Source organism: Nematolebias whitei, chromosome 1, assembly GCF_014905685.2.
Source record: "Nematolebias whitei isolate Nwh7 chromosome 1, NemWhi1, whole genome shotgun sequence".
Lineage (NCBI taxonomy): Eukaryota > Metazoa > Chordata > Actinopteri > Cyprinodontiformes > Rivulidae > Nematolebias > Nematolebias whitei.
The window spans coordinates 51,058,262-51,079,632 of NC_056498.1; the positions used below are offsets into that span (position 1 = coordinate 51,058,262).

The 21,371-nt window shown below is 41.2% G+C and overlaps 1 protein-coding gene across 2 annotated transcripts; it reads left to right on the forward strand.

Moving 5' to 3' along the window:
- Positions 1-1,536: 1,536 nt before the first annotated feature.
- Positions 1,537-20,615, forward strand: rrbp1a (ribosome binding protein 1a). 2 transcript variants are annotated; one of them, XM_037678275.1, is made up of 28 exons: positions 1,537-1,772; positions 2,303-2,395; positions 3,700-4,819; positions 5,652-5,809; positions 5,917-6,039; positions 7,482-7,634; positions 7,823-7,941; positions 8,064-8,217; positions 8,931-9,069; positions 10,785-10,966; positions 11,035-11,072; positions 11,152-11,227; positions 11,344-11,381; positions 11,471-11,552; positions 11,652-11,689; positions 11,783-11,861; positions 11,945-12,034; positions 12,673-12,759; positions 12,833-12,922; positions 13,006-13,098; positions 13,176-13,226; positions 14,090-14,170; positions 14,341-14,424; positions 14,619-14,696; positions 18,268-18,351; positions 18,435-18,533; positions 20,186-20,329; positions 20,412-20,615. In XM_037678275.1, the coding sequence occupies exons 3-28, from the start codon at positions 3,718-3,720 to the stop codon at positions 20,448-20,450; spliced, it is 3,501 nt and encodes a 1,166-aa protein (XP_037534203.1). In that variant the 5' UTR covers positions 1,537-1,772; positions 2,303-2,395; positions 3,700-3,717; the 3' UTR covers positions 20,451-20,615. The 2 variants fall into 2 exon arrangements, with proteins under 2 accessions (XP_037534203.1, XP_037534211.1); XM_037678283.1 differs by lacking the exon at positions 2,303-2,395 and having other exon boundaries at positions 5,655-5,809.
- Positions 20,616-21,371: the final 756 nt, after the last annotated feature.

Sequence of the window (21,371 nt, forward strand, 5' to 3'; positions counted from 1 at the left end):
TATGTACACCATATACAATATGGACTGCTGGCCCAAGAGCAGTTTGAAAGCAGAAGATGGCTTTTGAAGTGAAAGCAGATGGTCCCTTTCCTCTTTACCTAGAAGAATGCAGCATAATATTTCCCAAAATGAATATCAAATTTCAATTCTTCGAGCAACGTAGCTGTTTTCCACTTTACCAAACTTAAATGGGCTTTTTTCTTTTTTTAAAGAATCAGTATTTTGTATGTTCATTTTTATTTAAATGTTTGAGAGTTTGATATTTAAGACTACATGACTAAACATTGTTTGTAAAACTCTGACATTGTGTCACTGTCTCAAATGCTTTCCTTAGTATCCAACACACAAGCGCATATTCAATTCATCCATCCATTACCTTTTACTCGCTTCTTCCATTTTGGGTCACTGGGGTCGCCGGTGCTCATGTCCAGCAATTACTGTGCGAGGGGCGGGGTACACCCTGGACGGGTCTCCAGTCCATCACAGGGACACATAGAGACAAACAACCATTCACTCTCTCACTCTCACCTAGGGACAATTTAGAGTTACCAATCAGCCTAACATGCATGTTTTTGGTCTGTGGGAGGAAACCGGAGTACCCAGAGAAAACCCATGCATGCACGGAGAGAGCATGCAAACTCCACCCAGAAAGGCCCCCGGACCGGGATTTGAACCAGGGACCTGCTCGCTGAGAGGCAGCAGCTGTACCACCATGCTGCCATATTCAATTCAGTTCAGTTTATTTATACAGCGTCAAGTCACAACAGAAGTCATCTCAGGGCACTGAACAGAAATATTCATAAAATAAGTTAACAGAAACATTCACATTAAAAATAATAATTTAACATTATTTATCAAATTACTACCTACAACTAACTTTTGGGAAATGTAGATAAACTTTTTTTAAATTGTACCCTATGGGGAAATTAATTCTCTGCATTTTTCTCATTGCACATGGGCACGCATGTGGGGCGGTGGGCTGGCATCTAGGGTGCCCAAAGGGGGCCGCTGAGGGGGTTGGGGGCCTTGCTCGTGAGCCCAGGGTGGGGCAGGTGTGGGTGGAGGCAGGTGTGGGTGTTGCAGCTTTTTTACCCTCATTTTGATGTTGTTGGTCTGGGGAGATGCTCGGGATCACAGGCCCACCTTCATGCTAATATGTCATTAAACAGAACATGTTGGAAAAATACTGAAGCTTCAAGGATGAGTTAGAGCAAAACCAATGCAAGTGTTGTTATTTTGTGGAGTACATAATATATTTGTGGAATGTAACGTCTCAGTACTACAAAAAATCCAAATACTGCTGTTTTGCAAACATTAGAATCGTTTCTAACTATGCTACCGTGTACTAAACAATTTTTTTTAATACAAAAATGTTAAAGTAAGCACATTTACCCTAACATTTCTTACTGTAAATCATTCTTTGCTTACAACAAACCGCTTTTGTTTGACAGAAAGAACATCATTTTTAAAAGACTACAACTCCCAGCAAGCTTACTTCCGGTTTAATCTCATTCCAGCCAATCAGAGAGCCTCTGCATTTATGGTAGCTGTGAGGGGCACGGGGCCAACGCGTCTAGCCAGCTCGAAGTGCCACGACTTCATAGTAGATCTGGGATCCAGCGGAGTGAGAGGGAGACCACTGAAAAAAGAAAGAAATAAGGAAAAAAGCAAGTTAACCAATCTCCTGGATATATAGGCAGCTTTGTAAAGAAGCTACAAGCGTTTTGCCCTGTCATTTCCTCTCTGAAGCGAACAGACTTGTCACGAGCGCAGTAAGTGTTGGATTCTTGGAAAATTTTATTCATTGAAGCCAGCGTTAGCTAGCTTGGAAAGCTATCAACTGTTAGCCCATGAAATAACCACTAAGTACTGCTAGATCCCAGATTTAAGTTACGTGCAAATATTTAAGACTTGTTCCTTGGTAATTTATTATTTTTTTTTTTTGTCGTTTTTATGGCCGCACAGTTTTATTGCGTAAACAAACTTGGAATGCAGGACATTCTGTCATTGATGATTTTTATTAAGAGTTCACTTTTTCTAGTTGCAAGTGATGAGTTAAAAAGCACATTTCTCATTTTGTTATTTTAATGTAAAACCCTGTGAGGTAAATTTTAGCGTCTTAAATGCAGTCAGCTTAAATAAACAGTCGAGATGTTCTTTAAAACTACTTTTTATCTTAAATAATTTGTGTGTGTGTGTGGGGGGGGGGGGGGGGGGGGGGAGTGTGTTTTTTATATTGTGTTAGCTTCTAGTAATAATGAGACCAGCTGGAAACTATTCAAATTCCTTCTTCCCCCTGCAGGAGAAAAATCCTTGGTTGAAAATCAGGTATTTTAGAGTTTGGAGCTCACCTGTAACACATCTGAAGACAGTTTTGTGAAGCCTGAGATAATTTGTGAGTTTTTCCATTTTATTTTTTCTTTAATTCAGGCCATACTTTGGGTAAAGATGCACTGACGTGTGACACCACAGTTCAGGAGGCCTACAATCCTTTTTTTATACACTACTTTTAGATCCTGCAGTGAGCAGGGAGGGACTCTGGACTCTTGATTACACTAAAATGGCACAATTCTGTTGCTTTAAAACCCTTTATGTTGATTATTTTTACAGAAAGTTATGGTGATCACCAATTATAAACTTAATAAAAGCTATTTCTGCAGGACTAAAGCTTGAAGGGTGTTTTAGTCTCCACAGCTGTCCTCTACTTGCAGCTTTTCCTGCCCTTTAGACTAACATTTGGTTTGTGACAAGAGCTTAAGTTTTTTTTTTTTGTTTTTTTTTACACAGCAGGAAATTAACACCAACTACCAGCCATCCTCTTAAAAAAATGTTGGCTGGTACTTTATGTGCTTTTTTCTTTTCATTCCACTAACGTTTTGCCTGTAACTATTTTCCATGCCTGCAGGGTTTGGTTTTCACTTTTCTTAAACTGATGCAAGCTGTTCAATACTTATTCACAACTGCACGTCAGAAACATTTAGTTTTAAAACTGCCTGCGTTAATGCATCAAGTTATGAATCTTTTTGCTAACGAGCAAAACCACATTTTTTTAAAGGAAAGACCACCCCAAAGAGTATCAGTTTCCATCAATGTGTAAAGAAGCTAAAGTGTTAAATAATGCTCTTTTGCAACCCACACCTTAATCCTAATCTCTCATGTTTCTAAGTTTAGTGCTGAACTTTTATGTTAAGCAGACTGTAAAGCATGATGGGGGATAATTTAGCTGTAGCAACAAACTTAAAAAAAAAAAAAACTTAAATGTAGTCTTGAGCTTCAGCTGATTCTTCCACATGTTTGACAAACTGGACTGTAGTATGTGGCAAGCGGTGATCTAAACTTCTGGGGATAATAGCCCCACCTTGAGGTTGTTTAAAATAAAAGCAATGATACTTCTTTATATGTACAACAAAATAATTTTATTTGCTGCTTTTGTAAAACAACAAATGCGAAAATAATTTCCATAAAGTACAGAAGTTCTTTTAATCTTTTGTTTGTCTTGGGTAGGTATTTTTCAAAGCTCCCTTGAGAAAGAGATCTCGTCATCTCAGTGGGACTCACCTGGTTAAATAAAGATTAAATAAAGAATACCTCATAAAATATTTAGCCTTTTTTAGACATTGATAATTTGGGTTGGTCTGCTTATAGTTGTTGACGACATTCGGTTTATCATGCTGATAAACTGCTCAATTTTCTTCACAGATTTACTGAACTCACACAATGGACATCTACGACCCCCAGACCCTTGGGATAATGGTATTTGGTGGATTCATGGTGATTTCTGCCGTCGGGATCGCCCTCGTCTCCACCTTCTCCATGAAGGAGACCTCCTATGAGGAGGCCCTGGCTAAACAACGCATGGAGTTGGGTAAAATGCAATCTGTTCGTGCCGACAAAAAGAAAAAAGACAAAGTGTCTGAGAAAAAGAACCGTGGGAAGAAGAAAGAAGACAAGCCCAACGGAAAAATCCCAGAACAGGAAAAGGCCGAAGAGGCTGCTGAAGCCGACTCTGAATCTGATGCAGTCACTGAGCCTGCCGCTTCCACAGCAGTCCTTGCTGCTCCTGTTCCTGAGCCTGCCCCTGCTGTTGAAGTTAAACCAGCTGCAGTCCCTGTGGCTGCAGAACCCATCTCTGTCGCAGAGCCCTTGCCCGTGCCCTCACCTAAAGAGAAAAAGAAAAAGAAGGTGGCAAAGGTTGAACCGGCCTCTACTCAGCCTGCTCCTGTTGTCTCTGCTCCTGCACCAATGAAGTCCTCTGCAGCTTCTCTCATAACTCAGAATCCTGTGTCTGCTCCAAACAAAGCAGCCACCTCATCTTCTGCACCAACCTCAGCTAAGCCTGCGCCCGCATCGACCAAGTCTGCTGCTGCTTCAGCCAAGTCTGCTTCCACTCCTTCTCCTGCCCCTGCATCAACCAAGTCTACTTCTGCATCAGCCCCTGCATCAACTAAATCTGCCGCTGCGTCAGCCCCTGCATCAACTAAATCTGCCGGTGCGTCAGCCCCTGCATCAACTAAATCTACTTCTGCGTCAGCCCCTGCATCAACTAAGTCTACTCCTGCCCAAGCCAAATCTTCTGTGTCGACTGCCCCTGCATCAGTTAAATCTGCCACAACCAAATCTGCCCCTGCACCATCCAAGTCTGCTGCAGTCCCATCCAAGTCTGCACCAGCTCCATCCAAGACTGCTCCAGTGCTGGAGGCTGTCACTAAAGATGTCCCGGTGATGGCTGTGCCCCCTGTAGGATCTCAGCAGGCTCCGGCTGTTGTGTCAAAACCACAGGAGCCCAAGAAGAAGGCCTCAAAGAAAAAGGCAGAGCCTGGTAAGCAGATATGTTCTAGAGACAAGTCAATTTAAGTTTATTTCTGCATTTTGAACAATTTACTGCACAGTTATACAAAAATATGTAATTCTCTTTTCATTGTTTGGGGTTTTAAAGTGGTAATTAATTAACAATATTTGAAATGATGTAATGACAAAACCTCAGGAATGGAATAGTTGTTTGGTTAGGACCATTTGTCACCATAGATCTGCTGCTGTTTGTGAATACATCACATCACACTTGTAGTAATTTGTCAACTGTTTCATTATTGCATGCATTCTTTTTACTTTAATTTTAAAGTATTTAATTTATAAATAGTTTCATTCCAAAGTATCTTCCTCAAACTAGAAGCGGTTGTCAAACAAGGAGTCGTATTAGCCACAACACTGATTGTGGGTTTGTTTTTTAAGTTCAGAGTGGAGGCATGCTCACATAGTTGCATAAGCTCAGCAGAAACAACCTGCCAGTAGTGATGTTCCTCCAGCTGTGTATCCACCACTGGCCTTGGCACTACTTGTAATGTCTGGCACTCAGTTCTGGAGGACATAGAGCGCACGGGCTTGTCCAAACACTGCTGGCCTGTTTGGTTAGCTCACAAAGCTTTTCAGTGCCCCTGACAAAGTGGGGAGAGGACGGGTTGACTGTCTCCCTTGCCAGAGGCTCGTCTCCGCCTGGTGCCACAATGCCCCGTCATTTTGCCATCTGAAACCGCTCAGGGTCCCAGACACGAAAGACCCATCTCAATGTTCTTTTCCTCAAGCTTGAGCTGATGCCAGTCCAAAACTTTAACCAGTAGATCTTTTAACTTCTCTTGTTTTTGTGTTTTCCTTTGCAGTGGCAGTGGTGGACTCTGCTGATGCTCCGCTGTACCTGCCCTATAAGGCTCTGGTTTCCACCATCAACACCATGATGTTCAGTGAGGGAGAGGCGCACAGACTCATCGAGATCCTGTCTGAGAAAATCGGCATCATTCAGGAGACCTGGCACAGGGTGCGCATCACCAAACTCAGCAGTTCTGTAGGATCTCAATATAAACTGCTTCAGTTTAAGACTAAAGAAGAGGATCTTTTCCTTTTTTTCTGTCTGCGTGCTATTAGGCCTCTCAGAAAGGAGACCCAGTGGCCATGCTGAAAAAACAGCTGGAGGAGAAGGAGAAACAGCTGGCAGTAGAACAAGAGGATTCTTCTGCAGTTAAGAACCGTCTCAGAGAGCTCACGAAGGTTAGACATACAAGTCTCAAAGCTTAAATATGTGCCTAAGCACATTGTCCTGTCTTTACTGTTCTGTAATTGTAAGTTTTAGTGATTAAAAACGATTTACAGTAGTTTGCAGCAGAGGAGAAAAACTTTCTACCTGAATTAAATAATTCTTCTCTAGAGTTCAGTTTAATATTTTGTCCTGAAGATGGCACTAGAATCAAGCATTCAAGATGACTCAATGCAATAAACAACTTCAAAAGAAGCATAAAGGGCTTAGGGGTTCCCAACCCTGGTCCTTGAGGAACACCATCCTGCACATTTTAGTTGTTTCTCTGCTCCAACACACCTGATTTGTGGTTTAATTGCTTCCTTAAGTTCAGCAGAAACCTGTTAATCACCCTTTCATTCAAATCAGGTGTGTTGGAGCAGAGGAACAACTAAAACATGCAGGATGGCATTCCTCAGGGACCAGGGTTGGGCACCACTGGTTTACTAAGCCAGTGCATATAAAGAACTTTAACTAAAAGGCCGAGTTGTCATCATTTATAGGCCTGTCGTGATAATAAATCAATTAATCGCATGATAAATGAAAAGTATCGACCTCGTTTTCATTTATCGGCTTTATCGTTTCTTCGTGTCTCTCCTTCTATTGAAGACACTGGATGACAAAAGGCTCAGCTCCGATGCTCTTCACTGACTCCTCCCTTTCTCTTTTCTCTTTAAAACCCGTTTTAACCGTCCATAGTTTCGTTTTTGGATCATTACAAGCAGCTAAGCTGAGAAGCTAAGCTAACAGGCCAACCTCAGGAAAAAAACCTCCGTCTTGTCGAAGCTCCAAAATTCACGGTTGAAACCCGTGCCTTCGTGTAAAAAGTTGTTTTTCTCTGCAAAAAGAAGCTGAGAACTTGTTTACTGGTTGTTTTTTTTAAAAATTAAAAGCTTTGTGTGAGAAATGCTATGCTAAAGAGCTCAAACCACACCGAGCGTCCACCATTTTGAGAACCGAAAAAAAGGAGACAGCCCATGTCACGTCAAGGGGCCTCCCTCCCATTTTTCTTAAACACGCTGCTTGCTCCCTCACTATCCATCCTTCAGTTCAAACAATCTCATACTGCCATCAAAAGAGGTACTACACTCAAAACAAATGAACGCACTTCTTCTTAAATTTGACAATAATTACTAATTGTCAAATTTCATACATTATTATCGTTTATCGCAATAATTTCTGAGACAATTAATCGCCCAGAAAAATTTGTTGTCGTGACAGGCCTACATTTAATCTTATTCCTGTCCTGAACTGGGGGTTGTCTAAAAGTTGTGGCACCAAAGGTCTAAGCCGCAGTATCTTCAAAAAAAAAATTTGCTGTGATTATTGTAACCAAGATATTTCTCTTTAAAGTGGCTTTTTGGCCACTGAAGCATCACAGTGAGCCTGAACGAATCTGACTAGTTTGTTTTCTTAGGAGCTGTCTGCTGAGAAGTCCAAAGTTGCCAGTGTGGAGACTAGACTGAGTTCTCAGCTGAGTAAGAGGGAACAAGAAATGATTGCTCTGCAAGCTCGTATGCAGGCCAGTTACCAGGACCATGTAGCTCAGACCCAGAGGCTCAATGCAAAGGTCAGTTTTATACACATTACAGTTTAATTACACGTTGGTGGTTTTCTGTCAGCGTTTTCTTTGCATGCTTTCCCTGCTGGCTCAGCTAGCTTTATTGTTTTCCTTCGCTAAAGTATATTCGTTTGCAAACATTTAAGAATGTCAACCGCACAGTAAACAAGTCTTTATTTATTAATATCACAAATCAGATCCTGAGCCTGCAGGACCAGCTGGAAAAAGGCCCCAATGCTCAACTTGCACGTCTGCAACAGGAGAACACAATCCTGCGCGATGCTCTGAACCAAGCTACCAGTCAAGCTGAGAGCAAGTGAGTGCAGTAACTGATTGATGGTGGCGTGCGCGCTATTTCTTTATATGAAGCTGTAAACACTTTTACTATTTTTCGGTGAGGTATCTGACTCTGGTTTGTCTTTTTCACTCTGCTTCCAGGCAAAATGCAGAGCTGGCCAAGCTGCGACAGGAATCTGCAAAGTTGACCAAAGAGCTTGGAGAGAAGACTGAAAGTCTGCTTGCTGATGAGCGCGTCAGGAAAGGGCTGGAGGCCAAGCTCTCCGCTGCTGAGAAGCAGCTCTCCCTGCTGCAGGTTGGCCCGGCCTGTGGGAACTCCACATCTTTATAATAAATTACACGAGACACGGTCAAGTTTCCATATGGAAGCACATTTGCTTTGCCTGTTTTGTACTTTCAGTCCAGTGTCTTGTTTCAGCAGTCGTTCAGTTATGGAATGCAAACAAAATGCAAGCCATTCCCACTTCTTCCCTGACCTCCTTAAGTTATGGGAAATATAATTGCTGCAGTAAAGCCATATAATGATACGGCTGCCGGGAAAATGCTTCTCCACACCAGCTGGGATGAACGTGTGAATCAGAGCGTCTACTCTCCAGTTGACTGTAGAAGTACAGGAAGCGTTTTTTTAAACACGTGGCTAACGGAACGGAAGCACAATTAATTAGTTCTTCTGTGCTGTCGCTCACTGATGGATGCTGTTTTTCTGAACTGTTACTGGTTATTTAGGAAAACATAGTTGGCACTTCTGACAACTTGCTTTGTGTAATTATTTACTTAAAGCCCTTTAAAGTTTTTGAGGATGGTATAAATTGTTACATATCAGAACTTTGTAGATGATGAAAGGATTTGTGCATGACCATCAACATTTTCTCATTCAGATCACTTCTTGCAAGACGCGTCAGTTAAAATGTTTTTGCTGTGCGAACTCCTCTTGAAAGCGTGCTTCAGTTGTTTGTTGGATGTTTGCTGCCTCCTGCTGTCTGACGCTCTTTAAACGAATCTCTTCAGGCCAGCCGTGCAGAAAGTGAGCAGTCCTTACAGAAAAGATTGGAGGACGTGTGCGAGGAGCTCAGAACTACGCAGACCAAAAACAACAGCCTGCAGGCTACTTTGGAGAAGGTCCAAAAGGACAGCGGCTCAATCTCAGGTTAGGAAACGGGGGAACGGGGTCCTACAGGTTATCAGGTGTGAAGGCACGGACCTCATCTGAGCTGGTCTACAAGTAAAACTTGAAACTGTAGTTTTGCTCTTTAATTATAATCGGTTCAGATTATTGTGTGAACGTTTATGAAGCATTCACTCTATTGTGATCCATTTTTCTTGCATATGATTTTTGGCTCGATTCTCATCCCGCAGTTTTTAAGCTATTTCAAAAAATCTTAAATCAAAACGTTCAGCTCTTTCAGGACAATCCTGCTATGACTTTTGGTTTTGGTGCAACTTTAGCTTTTTGAAACATTTAGCCTTTTCTGCCATTTTTTTCCTCATAGAAAATGAATTGAGCTCATTTTACATCCTTCAGATCTTTAGATGTGTTTACAACCTTTTACTGCTCCTTTCACATTTTGTTCTGGTTCAGCTTCTTTCCTTGTGCAAATTTAAATATTTTTCAGCTAATTTCAGCTGTTTTTCAGCTGTTTTGTGCTCCTTTCAGATTCTTTCTACTAACTACAACATTTTTGTGCTTCTTCCAACTTCTTGCTGCTAATTTCAGCTTCTTATGCTCCTTTCATCTTATTTCTGCAAGTTTCAGCTTTTTCTACTATTTCAGCTACTGTATAGCTGTTTTATACTAATTTAAGCTTTTTCTGCTAATTCTACATTTTTTGCACTCATTTCAACTTTTTGCCACCTAATTCAGCAAAAATGTGCTCGCTCCACTTCCTACTCGTAATTTCAGCTTCTTTCTGATTTTTTAGCTACATTTCAGCTGTTTTTGTTTTTGCTAATTTTAGGTATTTCCACTTTTTTGTGCTCATTTCTACTTCTTTCAGCAAACGTGTTCTTTCTGCTTTCTTCTGCCAATTCTGCTTGTTCTACTTTTTCAGCTGTTCTTTTTAGCTGTGGTAATTTCAGCTGTTCAGAAAAAAATCAAGTATTTTATGATAATTTTTGTTACTTTCAACATAATTTACTTATTTCTGCTAACGTCAGCTTATGTTACTTTCAGATTTTTTTCTGCTAGTTTTAGCTTTTTCTACTATTTCAGCTACTTTTGAGCTTTTTTTGTGTTAAATTTAGCTTTTTCAGCTAATTCCACATTTGTAGCTTATTTTAGCTCCTTCCACTTACGTCTGGTAGTTTAAGCTTCTTTCTGCCTTTTCAGCCTTTTTATTTTTTCAGCAATTTTTTAGCTAATTTCAGCTATTTTAGCTAATTTCCTAATTTTTGTGCTAATTTCTGCTTATCTAAACCTAATTCATCAAATATGTGTTCTTTCCGCTTTATTCTGCTAACTTTGGCTTGTTCTTCCATTTCAGCTACATTTCAGCATGTTTTTAGCCAAGTTCAGCTGTTTCTCAACAAGTTTTTCAGCAATAAACATTCACACTGCATTTTTGCAGGAAATGCAATTTCTCTAGTTAAATTGTTTCGTTTAAGAGAAACCGTCATCTCAAGGCACGGTATAAAAGGCCAAACTAGTTTAAATCCTAAGTCCAATGCAGATCCAGATTCTAATCCAATTACAATCTTTCCTAATATAAAACAATGCATTCATGTACAGTTCATTATGAAATGCCAAAAAGCAAAAGAATCTAAGAAAGCCAGCAGATGGCACCATAAGAAACTAAAGTTGTTTTTTTATGTGCGTTATATCGCACTTGTCTGAAATCATGGAATGGATCGTGTATTTTTCCACAGAGTATCAAGTGCGAACAGAGCGACTGGAGGCTGAGGTCGCGGAGCGTTCTGCTCGGGTGGATGCCCTCACCTCCCAGCTGGAGGAGACGCGAGCAGAGAAGAGTCAGCTTGAACAGCAAGTGGCCTCGATCAACTCGCTGTTGGAGGCCAGTCAGAGCAAAACAGAGGAGGAAAACATTCAGGTGAAACATTTATTTCTTGTTTACTCAGAAACATATAGTCAGGCCTAACTGCGCTTATTGTTGTTCAGAAGGCGAACGCAGCAGAAGTGGAACATCTAAAGCTCCGGTAAGCATTTATCGACTTTGACAGTGCCGGATGAAGTGCGGTTTGCTTTGCTAATTTAACCACGCCGCTCTTTTTACAGCGTTCAAGAGAAAGACGGCCAGCTGAACGCGCTTCATGAAGAAGTGACGCAGCTGCAGACAAAGCAGGAAGCCGCTGTAAGTTTTACAAGCATCTATTTTTAGGTCTGCTGTTAAACGCTATCACTTGGTGTGTAGCTTATGCCACATCTGTTCCTGTTAATCTGAGAGAAACTATTTTAAACTCTTAAAAGGAGAACACCATCACTGAACTTCAGCAGCAAAATAAGAGGTAAGCTGCTTTCTATTCTTTATGCATGTTGCTTTTTTTTTGGGATCAATTTCTGTTAACTTGTAATATCCTGATTTATTGGCTTATAGTGAGGATGCAAGCCTCATCACTTCGCTTCAGAATGAACTTAAAAATCTCAAAGAGGAGATGGTGCAACTTAAAAACACACCAGTAAGCAATGCTCTGATATGATGCATGATTCCACTTTTCTAAACAGTCCTGCAACGCAATAATTCTATAAAATATTTATATTTCCTTTTTCTTCAACAGTCGGATAGCTCTGCAGATCTTACACTACTAGAAAACAGGTAAAACACGTCAGTTTGCACACTTGAGGGGCTGGGAAACGAGAGTTTTGTGCATACGAGTGTGAAAAGGCGTTTGTTTTTGCTGCTGTTTAGTGTGGCTGAGAAGGATGCTCTGGTGACATCACTACAAGAGGAGCTGAGGGAAGCGAAAGAAAAGATGTCAGCAGATGATGTATGTTTTTACAGCGTGCGCACTCTTTAAAAACCGTTTGCTGTTCGTCTGTGCGTTGACGGTGTCACCTTTTGCTGTAACAGACTCGTTTGGCGCAGCTGGCAGCTTTTCAGACTGAAACCAAAGAAACTCTTGAGTCGCTCTTCCCAAAGATGCTAGTAGAGACTGAGCAGGTAAGAACATTTAATTTTAATTTAATGGGGAGAAATGGCTCGTTTGAGTGCAGCTCTGCTGATGATCATCGTCATCTAATCCAGATGTGGGCAATATGTGGCTCGAGGATCAAAAGTGGCCCTTAGACAATCTGTCTGGCCCCCTTTATTAATTAAAAAGTGAACAATTTTTAAACAAGTTGATTAAGTTTGCATTTTTATAATAAAATATAAGAAAGTCTAAATCAAGCATCTTGCGTAAGAAACCTTTGAACTGAGAAAGGCTAAAACTTCTTTAAAGTCGTCATGTTTCCATAACTACACTGATCCTTAAAGACTCCAAAAAGCAACTATACAATTTTTTTATTTTGCATATTTAAGCTAAAAAATATATATATATAAAGCCACAAGAGCCAGTTTACAGAAAATAAGACTTGTAATCCTGAAGATTATTGGGGAAACGTATTTTTATCAAACATGCTAACGATGCTACAAGAAAACACTACAAAAAGTCTTCCAGATTAACTGCCTTGAAGAAAAAAAAATTTTTTCAATTCTCTTTGCGTCCCTCTGATCAAATATCTCGATTTGGCCTTCTGGAAATAAATGTTGCCCACCTCTGATCTAATCCCTCCATGTTTGTGTTTCTCTTCGCTCAGTCCGACTGGTTACAAGTGTTTACACAGAAAGCCCAGGAGTCCCTCAGCCAGCAGCGTCAAGAGGCTCAGTCGAGTTCGCAGCTGACGGTGAGCTTCGTTTCTCTTCTGTCAATATGAACAAGCCTCATGGAAGCTTTCATTCGTGTTTGGTTTGTTTCAGGAGTTACTTGGGAAACTGAAAGAAGCGGAGGAGAGTCACGGCTCCCTGCAGGCCGAATGTGAGCAGTACAGGACCGTCTTGGCTGAAACTGTGAGTGGCTGAAATCAAACAGAGGTAGCAGATTTCAAGAAAAGTTTACAGGCCTTGATACATTTTTTTAAATTCCTCTTCAGGAGGGAATGCTGAAGCATCTGCAGAAAAGTGTGGAGGAGGAAGAGTTGGTGTGGAAGTCAAAGATGGCGAACTCAGAAGAACAGTTAAACGAGGCAAGAAGTCACAAGGATTTAAGAACGTCTTCATTTATCCTTTATATTATTAAACCTCAATGATGTTTTGTGTCCAGGCTTTGCAGAAAGTCAGCAAGCTGGAAGCAGACAACCAAAGTATAGGACAAGTGAGTTTTCACACTTTAAATCGACTAGAGCGGGGGTGCCCAATACGTCCATCGCCATCTACCGGTCGATCGCAAAGGCGTTGTATCATCCATCCTCACTATGAGACGGCCCTCATTCTCTCAAACCAGGTCTCAGAGTGGAGATTTTCACGGGGAAATAATCATATTTATCCATATTTACCCCCTCCACCCACCCCGTGAAATTCTCCATGTGTGAAGTCGCACATGTGCACTCCAGGCGGCTGCAGTCCAAAGTTTTCCTGCTCTAACAACAGTTATAATAAACGGCAGAGAGCAGAGTGTTTTTGTGCTGCTCACCCTTTTTTCAGCATTTAGGAGCAAAACTGATCAACTCCAGGGTCAAAAGAGATGGTGGTGCATTCATCAGTTTCGAAGTAACTGTCACAAGACGCTGCATGCGCAATGAATGCAGCTGACCCGGCATCGGGGTTGCCAGATAAATTTAAAATGTCTTAATTACCCACTCATTTTCTGTACACGTGTTCAACAAACGCAACACACACCTCATCTTAGAATATCTTTACTCAGCACATGTGACAGTTTAGGTCAAAATACTATCATTTTAAAGTGACAGGAATATAGTTCAAAATTTCTTATCTGGCAACCCAACTGACATGGAAACTACAGCGTTTTTCGTGTAAACCCACTCTTTTTTTGTTTAATATACTCAATAACCATAGAAAAAACACAAATGTTTCCAGAGGATGTTCTTGTGTAAACGGGGCCTTATAGAGCACTCTGACTTGGTCATTTTAAAAGCAACTTTCATGGTCAAAAGGTGTGGGCACCCCGGAACTAGAGGTAGTCTGCTAGTGTAAAGCTGTGAAAACATTTTTCTGCAGCTGAAGGAGCAGATGATGCTTCTGGAAGCCCAGCTGGAGAAGCAGACAGACAGCCTGGTGATCTCAGAAAACTTGGAGCAGGTACACGATCAGTAACGTCAATAAAATGATTGTATAGGGAGGGGACCTCAGATTTAGTAGTTTGGGGTTTATAAAATTCTCCAAAAACATTTGATATATTTAAATGAACCAACATGTTTTGTTGCATTTCCAACAATTTGTGTCCAACATGTGTTCTTGTTCATGCTCAGCTAAAGCTGCAGCTGTCAGAGTGTCAGCGCCAGCTGCAGGCAGCCCAGAAGGAGGCCCACGTACACAAGGAGGAGCTGGAACAGGTGAGTTATCCGTACAGCAAATTCCACACGGGAGGGAGGGACTGGGAGAGGAATGTGTGTTATTTATGACATGCCATGTGGGAGGGACTTTCAGTCTTTTTGACTTCACAAGGTGTCAGTGATGTGTAAGCAGAGCGGGCATTCTTAGACGGGTCGTTGCATAACCAGTGACTAGCGACGACTTCCTGTTTCAGGTCAGAGAGCAGCTGGGTGAGATCACGAAGCGGACTCAAGGAGAGCAGAACGGCCCAGCTGAGGCTGAACCCAGTCAGGTCAGGGTGTGAGGATCGCAGGACTCCCCTTCACTTCCTGTCAGAAAGTACCCGACAGTGACTGGAACAGCTCTTTAGCCCTTCTTTTATTTAAATGATTATTTAAACCTTCAACCTAACCTGGTTTTATTTAAAAGAAAGAGACCTCTGTCACAGTTTCGGTTTGATTCAGGTTCAGAGCGCAGTCTGGTTAAAGCCGTGTCCTGAATGATGCGGCTGCAGAACACAAACCAGATGGCCTTTAGAACGATCGAGTTGCATTTCCAGTCTGTCCAGTACTCCTCTGACAAAGTGGCCCGTCGTGCTAACCACTGTTTGCACAGTCCAGTAGACCTAACTCTCATCCCTACTGTTTCTCAGCATGTTCACCTTTTTTTTCTTAATAAACCAGATGTTTACATACTGTATAAAAAGAGACAAACTTTTTTTATTCGCAGTGTCTGACATTAAATCAGGCTAAACCTTCCCTGTTTTACATCAGTTAGAATGAACAAAATCGTTCCCATTTGCTAAATGCCTGAATAATATATTGTTTGTTAGAGATTTTTTTTAAATTCAAAGCTCAGATGATGATGTCATAGATTTGGAAGTGTTTGATAGATTAGTTGTCATTTGAGTTGATTGGAGGTGCACCTCACACTGTCTGGCATCGTGGGAAAATCTAAAGTAATCAACCAATATGGGAGTGGTTGCGCAGAGGTTAGAGAGGTGGGCTTGTGATCCGAAGATCGCCGGTTCACGCCCCAGCCCCAACATCAAAATTGTGGGTGGGGTAGGTGAAACACCCACACTTGCCTCCACCCTCATTCGCCCCACTCTGGGCCCATGAGCAAGGCCCCTAACCCCCACCTTGTGCTCCCTAAACAGGTCTCTCTTGAAAATGAGTTATCGTGGCTCAATGAGACTAACCTGGATAAATAAAGGCTAAATGAAAAAAAAAAAAAAAAAATATATATATATATATATATATATATATATTTGGTTCTGCTTCATCTTTGGGTGTAATCTCCAGAACACGTCATGTTCATCTATTCCAGATGTGGGCAACTGAAGGCCCGAGGGCCAAAAGCGGCCCTTTGCAGAGCGGACATTTGCCATCAGGCCCCCAATATCCTTGGTTTAAAAAAACAACAAAACAAAGATTTATTGAAAAAAATAATAATAATTTAAATCAAACATCTTACGCAAAACTTTTTTTTTAACGTTTTTTTTAAGTCATTGTTTCCAGAACTAAACTGAAGACTTAAAAATACAAATGTAAAACTTTGCTTTGCATATTTCTGCTAACGTGTATAATATATTGACACAAAAGACAGTTTACAGAATGTCTAATATTCCTAAAGGATACTGAACGTTTTATAAAACATGCCAACTATACTACAACAAGAAAAAGCTTGAAACGGTCTTCTAAATCTGTTATGAAGAAAACAAAATCCAATTCTCTATATGGCTCTTTGATTGCTTTAAACGTCTTGAGGTGGCCCTTGGAGAAAAAAATGTTGCCTCCCTCTGATCAGTTGTAACGATTCTAGGAATGTCTCACCATCAAACCACTCAGGAGGAAGACCAGTTCTGTGTTCCCCAGATGAACGTGTTTTGGTCTGAAATGTGCGTATAAACCTCAAAACAAAAGATCTTGTGAAGATGCTGGTAAGAGCCTCATTACAAAACGAGTCCTGCACCACTTTGTGAAGAAGTCATTATAATAAAAAAACAGATTAGAGTTTGCACATGAGGACTAGAGGTTGAACGACTACATGATTTTTAAACTCGACATTAACATAATAGAACTCGAGTAGTTGACGTCATAGGATCTCAAGATGCAAAAATAAATAAATAAATAAAACTGCAAAAAAACGTCATTTATTATTTACAAAAAAAAGACCAACAAAACATTAGAGTATATTATGCTTCTACCATTTATCATACTGCAAATAAGTCACAGGAAAACCAAAACTATTAGTTATTATTATTATTATTATTATTATTATTATTAAGCTGCAAAAGTGAAAGAAATGTGCGGCACGTAAAACACAAAGCTAAAAACAGTGGGGCGGACGACCACCCTGCACCACCGCCCGCAGTGTTGCACTTTAGGTTTAGTTTTAGAGATTAATATGTTTATAGGTTTTTTTTATAGGTTTAGAGATTAATATTTTTTGCTTTTTGTTTGTGAAACGAGTTCAGAGGAAGCTGGTTCTGGTTCAGTCGATTGGACCCAGTGTTGCACCATATTCTGTGACCTGCAACAGTGCATGCAACACCGCCCCCTACGGTCACAATATACGGCGGTCACAGAATATGGTGTAACACCGGTTCGCAACGAGCTCCAAACAGTCAGGAAGTTGATTCATTTTCTGTTTCCTTACGGTAGTTGAACCGGAAGATTCATCTTTAGTGAAATATTTTCACACTACTGATGTATTTCTACCGGTTTGTCAAGACTGGGACTGCTCCGCTCAGTCCGTCTGCTTGGAGGAATCCATTTTATAGCCCGCGCCCAGTGCGGATCACGTGAAGTAACGGCGACATAATGGCGTCACTACGAATACTCGACGTGAAATTTAAAAACTCGAGAGATGTCCTAGGAGTCTGTTAAAACTCTGAGGACAAAGACCTTAATGTTAGGACACGCATCCTGTGGTCTGATGGAAATAAAGTTGAACTATTTGGCCATGACAACAATTATATTTGAGGAAAAAGACGAAAGCTTGCAAGCCTGGAAACATCCCAACTGTGAAGCATGGGGGTGGCAGCATCATGTCGTGGGGGTGTTTTCCTGCTGGAAGAACTGCTACACTTACCGTATTTTTCAGATTATAAGGCGCATTAAGCGAAACAAAACAGTCAGCTAAGTCAAACTTTATTCAACTCGTTCACAGTAACCACATAAAATCAGTTCGAGCACAACCAGAAGTCACACATAAAGCTAACGGTTGATTTTAGAGAAAAAAGGATTTTAAGTGCGCCTTATTGTCCAAAAAATACGTTAATAAAAACCGATGGCTTCGTGAGGAAAGAACATGCATCAATATTGAAGCAACACAAGACATCAGCCAGGAAGTTGCTGCTTGGGTCAAACGGACAAAGACTCTGCGTGTTGCCGTTGGTTACAAAGTGGCTTAAGGACAAAGTGTTTTTGAGTGGGCGTCGCAAAGCTCTCATCTCACTTCCTTAGAGAAAACATGCAGAAGCAAAAAGGGGTGTGCGAGCAAGACGGCCTACAAACCTGACTCACTCACTGTTCTGTCAGAAAGGACACATTTGACCCAAGTCGTACAATTTTGTACTCGATGCTGCTAAAAACTTGTGGCTTTAAAGAAAACATTACGTGGCATTATTTGGATAAACAGTTGTTTATACGGTGTATGTAAACATCTGGTTTCACCTGCATTTGTTTAAGTTATTAACAGAATAAATAAAAAAAACTGAGGAACTGTCTGAATTTCATTGTAAAAGTTGTGAAAGGAAACTAACCAGACTGGTTGAATACTGTAAATGTGTGGGTGTGTGCTCGCGTCTGGTGCTGACACGTGATCGCGTGTATTTACGGCGTTTTGTCTGCTGGCAGGTTCAGAACGAGCTGAGTCAGATGACGGAGAAGCTGCACGGGGAGGCAACTCAGAGGCAGCAGCTCTCAGAGGAGTTTGAGCAGGTAGCAGAGTGTTTCACTGTTTAGGGTCACTAAGATGCTCTCGGGCAGAAAAAGGTAAAAGCATGTTGTTGCCTTGTTGTCAGGCCCAGAAGACTGTAGCAGACCTTCAAGCCCAGCTGGATCTCCTAAAGGTTTCTGCAGAGTCATCACAATCGGACACCGAAGACGTAGCTCAGCTCAAGGTGTGTTAATGAGCAGATTTTGTTTTCAGTGCTCTAGGTGCTAAAGTGACTTTTACGAAGGCTCCTCAAAGTTTAGTCTGCACATATTCAAGGTTCTTTATTGTCATTCGCATCACATGTGGTACATGAGGTGGAAAGAAACCTTCTAATCCCGGCTCTTTCAAACTTTGACCAAAACGAACATAAAACTGAATTTTATTGGTCGTTATAACAACGAACGACTAGTTTTAGCAGCTTTCCTGTCATTTCTTTTGCCAATATGTGAACACTGGAATAACTACAAGGAGTAAAACATATTCACTTTAACTTTGTTTTATTTCTATACTTACTTTTTCCACAATAAAAAAAATACACAGGTCCGCATAATTCAGTTTTTATTATTTAAAAAAAAAATCGACCCCCCCCCCCCCCCACACAAGAATCTGGTCTTTTCATTTGTCTTAAATTGTAAAAATATCAATAAATGTAAAAAATCTTTAGATATTTTGAGCTTTATAATGTCACCCCCTAGCGGCCGCAAAAATCCCCTCCAACAAACCTGAAGTGGCCCATGGGCCACCAGTTGATAATCACAGTCGTATCAGGTTGTTGTGGCTCTGAACACTTAATTTAGTGAACGAAGACATAAAAATGGCTCTTGATCGTAAACGTTGCAGACCCCTGCAGTAGACTGAGGAACAGCTTCTACCCTGAAGCTGTTCAGACTCATAAACCCCTAACCGCTGCAGAGGGACCAAAGACGCAGGCTGCAGACCCCTGGTCTAGTGGTTCTGCACTTAATGCTCCTCAACCTCCTGCCTGAGGGGAACGGGGCAAAAAGTGTGTGCTGGGTGAGTGTGGTCCTTCATGATGCAGGTGGCCCTCTTCCTGCATCTGGAGGTGTAGATGTCTGATGGTGGGGAGGCTGACTCCAACAGACTTCTGTGCAGCCTTCACCACTCTCCAGCTGTGCAGCCTCCGTGCCACATGTTGATGCTGGAGCTCTGCATTGCAGAAATATGATCATATTTATGCAGTGGTGGATTTTGTTGTAGGTAAAATGTAGAACATTTTCCCCTAAAATAAATAATAAAAATCTCACTAAGCTCTCAAGAATCAAATCTTTAAAGATCAGAAAGTTTTTTTTTTTGTCTCCCCACTACTGTTAAATTATAAGTTATGTTTGATCAGTTGGTCTAAATTTGTCCTAGGAACTCACCTCAGCCGTTACTAGATTATATTGGTTTCAGTAAAGGTGAAAAACTGTTTTAAAAGAAGTTTTCTAAATGTAACGTTCCTTGAAAGAATGCGTGTTGACCACCAAGTTTTAAACAAAGATCCAGCACGATCCATTAGTGCTCAGTATGTGATTGGATCTACCACCACACCTAGTTGTGGCTATTTCATCCATTTATACGGATGCTGTGTTCTAAAGTCAGTTGGCCGTGGCAGCCATCTTGAATTGGGTTGGCTCCAAAATTAATCAGTTGTAGATATACAGTACATCCAAGTTTTTTTTAAGCCACTGTTTCATGAAATGCATAACTGTCTGAACATAATAAAAATATTTCCGAGGGTTCGTTTTCTTGCAGAACGCGTCACCTCTTTGTTTATTTAGAGAGTCTCGACTTTGTTCTTTCGAAGTCACGTTTGTTTTCCCGCTGCTCAAACAGGAGCGCCTGGAGAAGGAGAAGAAGCTGTCCGGAGATCTGGGCCAAGCAGCCACGAAGCTGCAGCAGCTTCTGAAAGCCACTCAGGAACAGCTGACCAAAGAGCGGGAGACCATGAGGACACTACAGGAGCACTTGGAGGTCAAGGTGGGTCCACCGATCAGGGGTGAGGCGACACGCTTGTCTTCATCTGAACTCATGTCTCTTTTTATCCCAATTTGTGTTTAAGGGAGAGTACGTGGAGTTGAAGGAAGGGACGTCCGTCTGAGACAAAGTTCAGCGGAGACACTACAAACTGCCAAATATGCCTTATATAATTATGCATTCCAATATTTTCTTTTTTTTTTTGCATTTGTTGCAACTTTTGGGATCAAATATCGTGTAATTAACATTTCAGTTAAAATCATGCTGCAATCTTTATTGAAACTCACATTCCAGCTATTCTGAAGTTACTTACCCCTTTGCCTTATTCCCAGCATTCCTCCATAGTTCAGTGTTAAAAGGGAAAAGTGAATGTGCGTCCAACGTGCATCAACCTGTGCAATTACTTCGTATGTCTTTTCTATGTGGTTGAATGATGGGAGCATTTTGTGGTTTATTGGAGGGCCTGATAACACAAACCTGTATGAATGAATAAACTACAGTAGCACTAAGTAATCGGAGTGTTTCTTTGTCCAAGGTGGAGCTCCAAGGTATCGGCTAAGTTAGTGTTGACACAGTTTAAGATCCGGTGTGAGAGCAAAGCTGCGACACCTGTACAGAACAGCTTCCTGAAGACAGAACAGTTGAGTCAAAACGTACTACGTAGTTCAAAGTTGCACTTCCTGTCAGCGTGGATAGCCATATTAGGGAAAAGAAACTGCTGCAGCTCTGACAGGAAGTATTGCTACACAGCGATGTTCTTTCAGATTTGTTCTGCACGTTGCACTGAAATTAAGTCAGTTTCCTGTTTAAACTTGCATTTAATGTTTTACACTTCACACATCTTATGTTGGTTTGAAGTGAACCTCAGGGAAAATAACCCAGCTATCGTGAGGATTTAATGAAGCTGTATTTGCAAACTGAAGCCTAGTTTGTGTAAAGATGCTTCAGAACTGTTCTGCTCCAAATCAAACTGATCCACTTTGATTCAAGCCAAATTAAGGTACCGGCACAATGCAGAACCACAACTATGAGTTCCATAAGCCTC

What these genes read in the sequence shown, in the direction of transcription:
- rrbp1a (XM_037678275.1), top strand. Translation starts at nt 3,718, where the DNA reads ATGGACATCTACGACCCCCAGACCCTTGGGATAATGGTATTTGGTGGA. An exon ending in GGACAGCGGCTCAATCTCAG is followed by an intron (nt 9,070 to 10,784) that starts GTTAGGAAACGG and finishes ATTTTTCCACAG; the next exon opens with AGTATCAAGTGCGAACAGAG. An exon ending in CAGAGGAGGAAAACATTCAG is followed by an intron (nt 10,967 to 11,034) that starts GTGAAACATTTA and finishes ATTGTTGTTCAG; the next exon opens with AAGGCGAACGCAGCAGAAGT.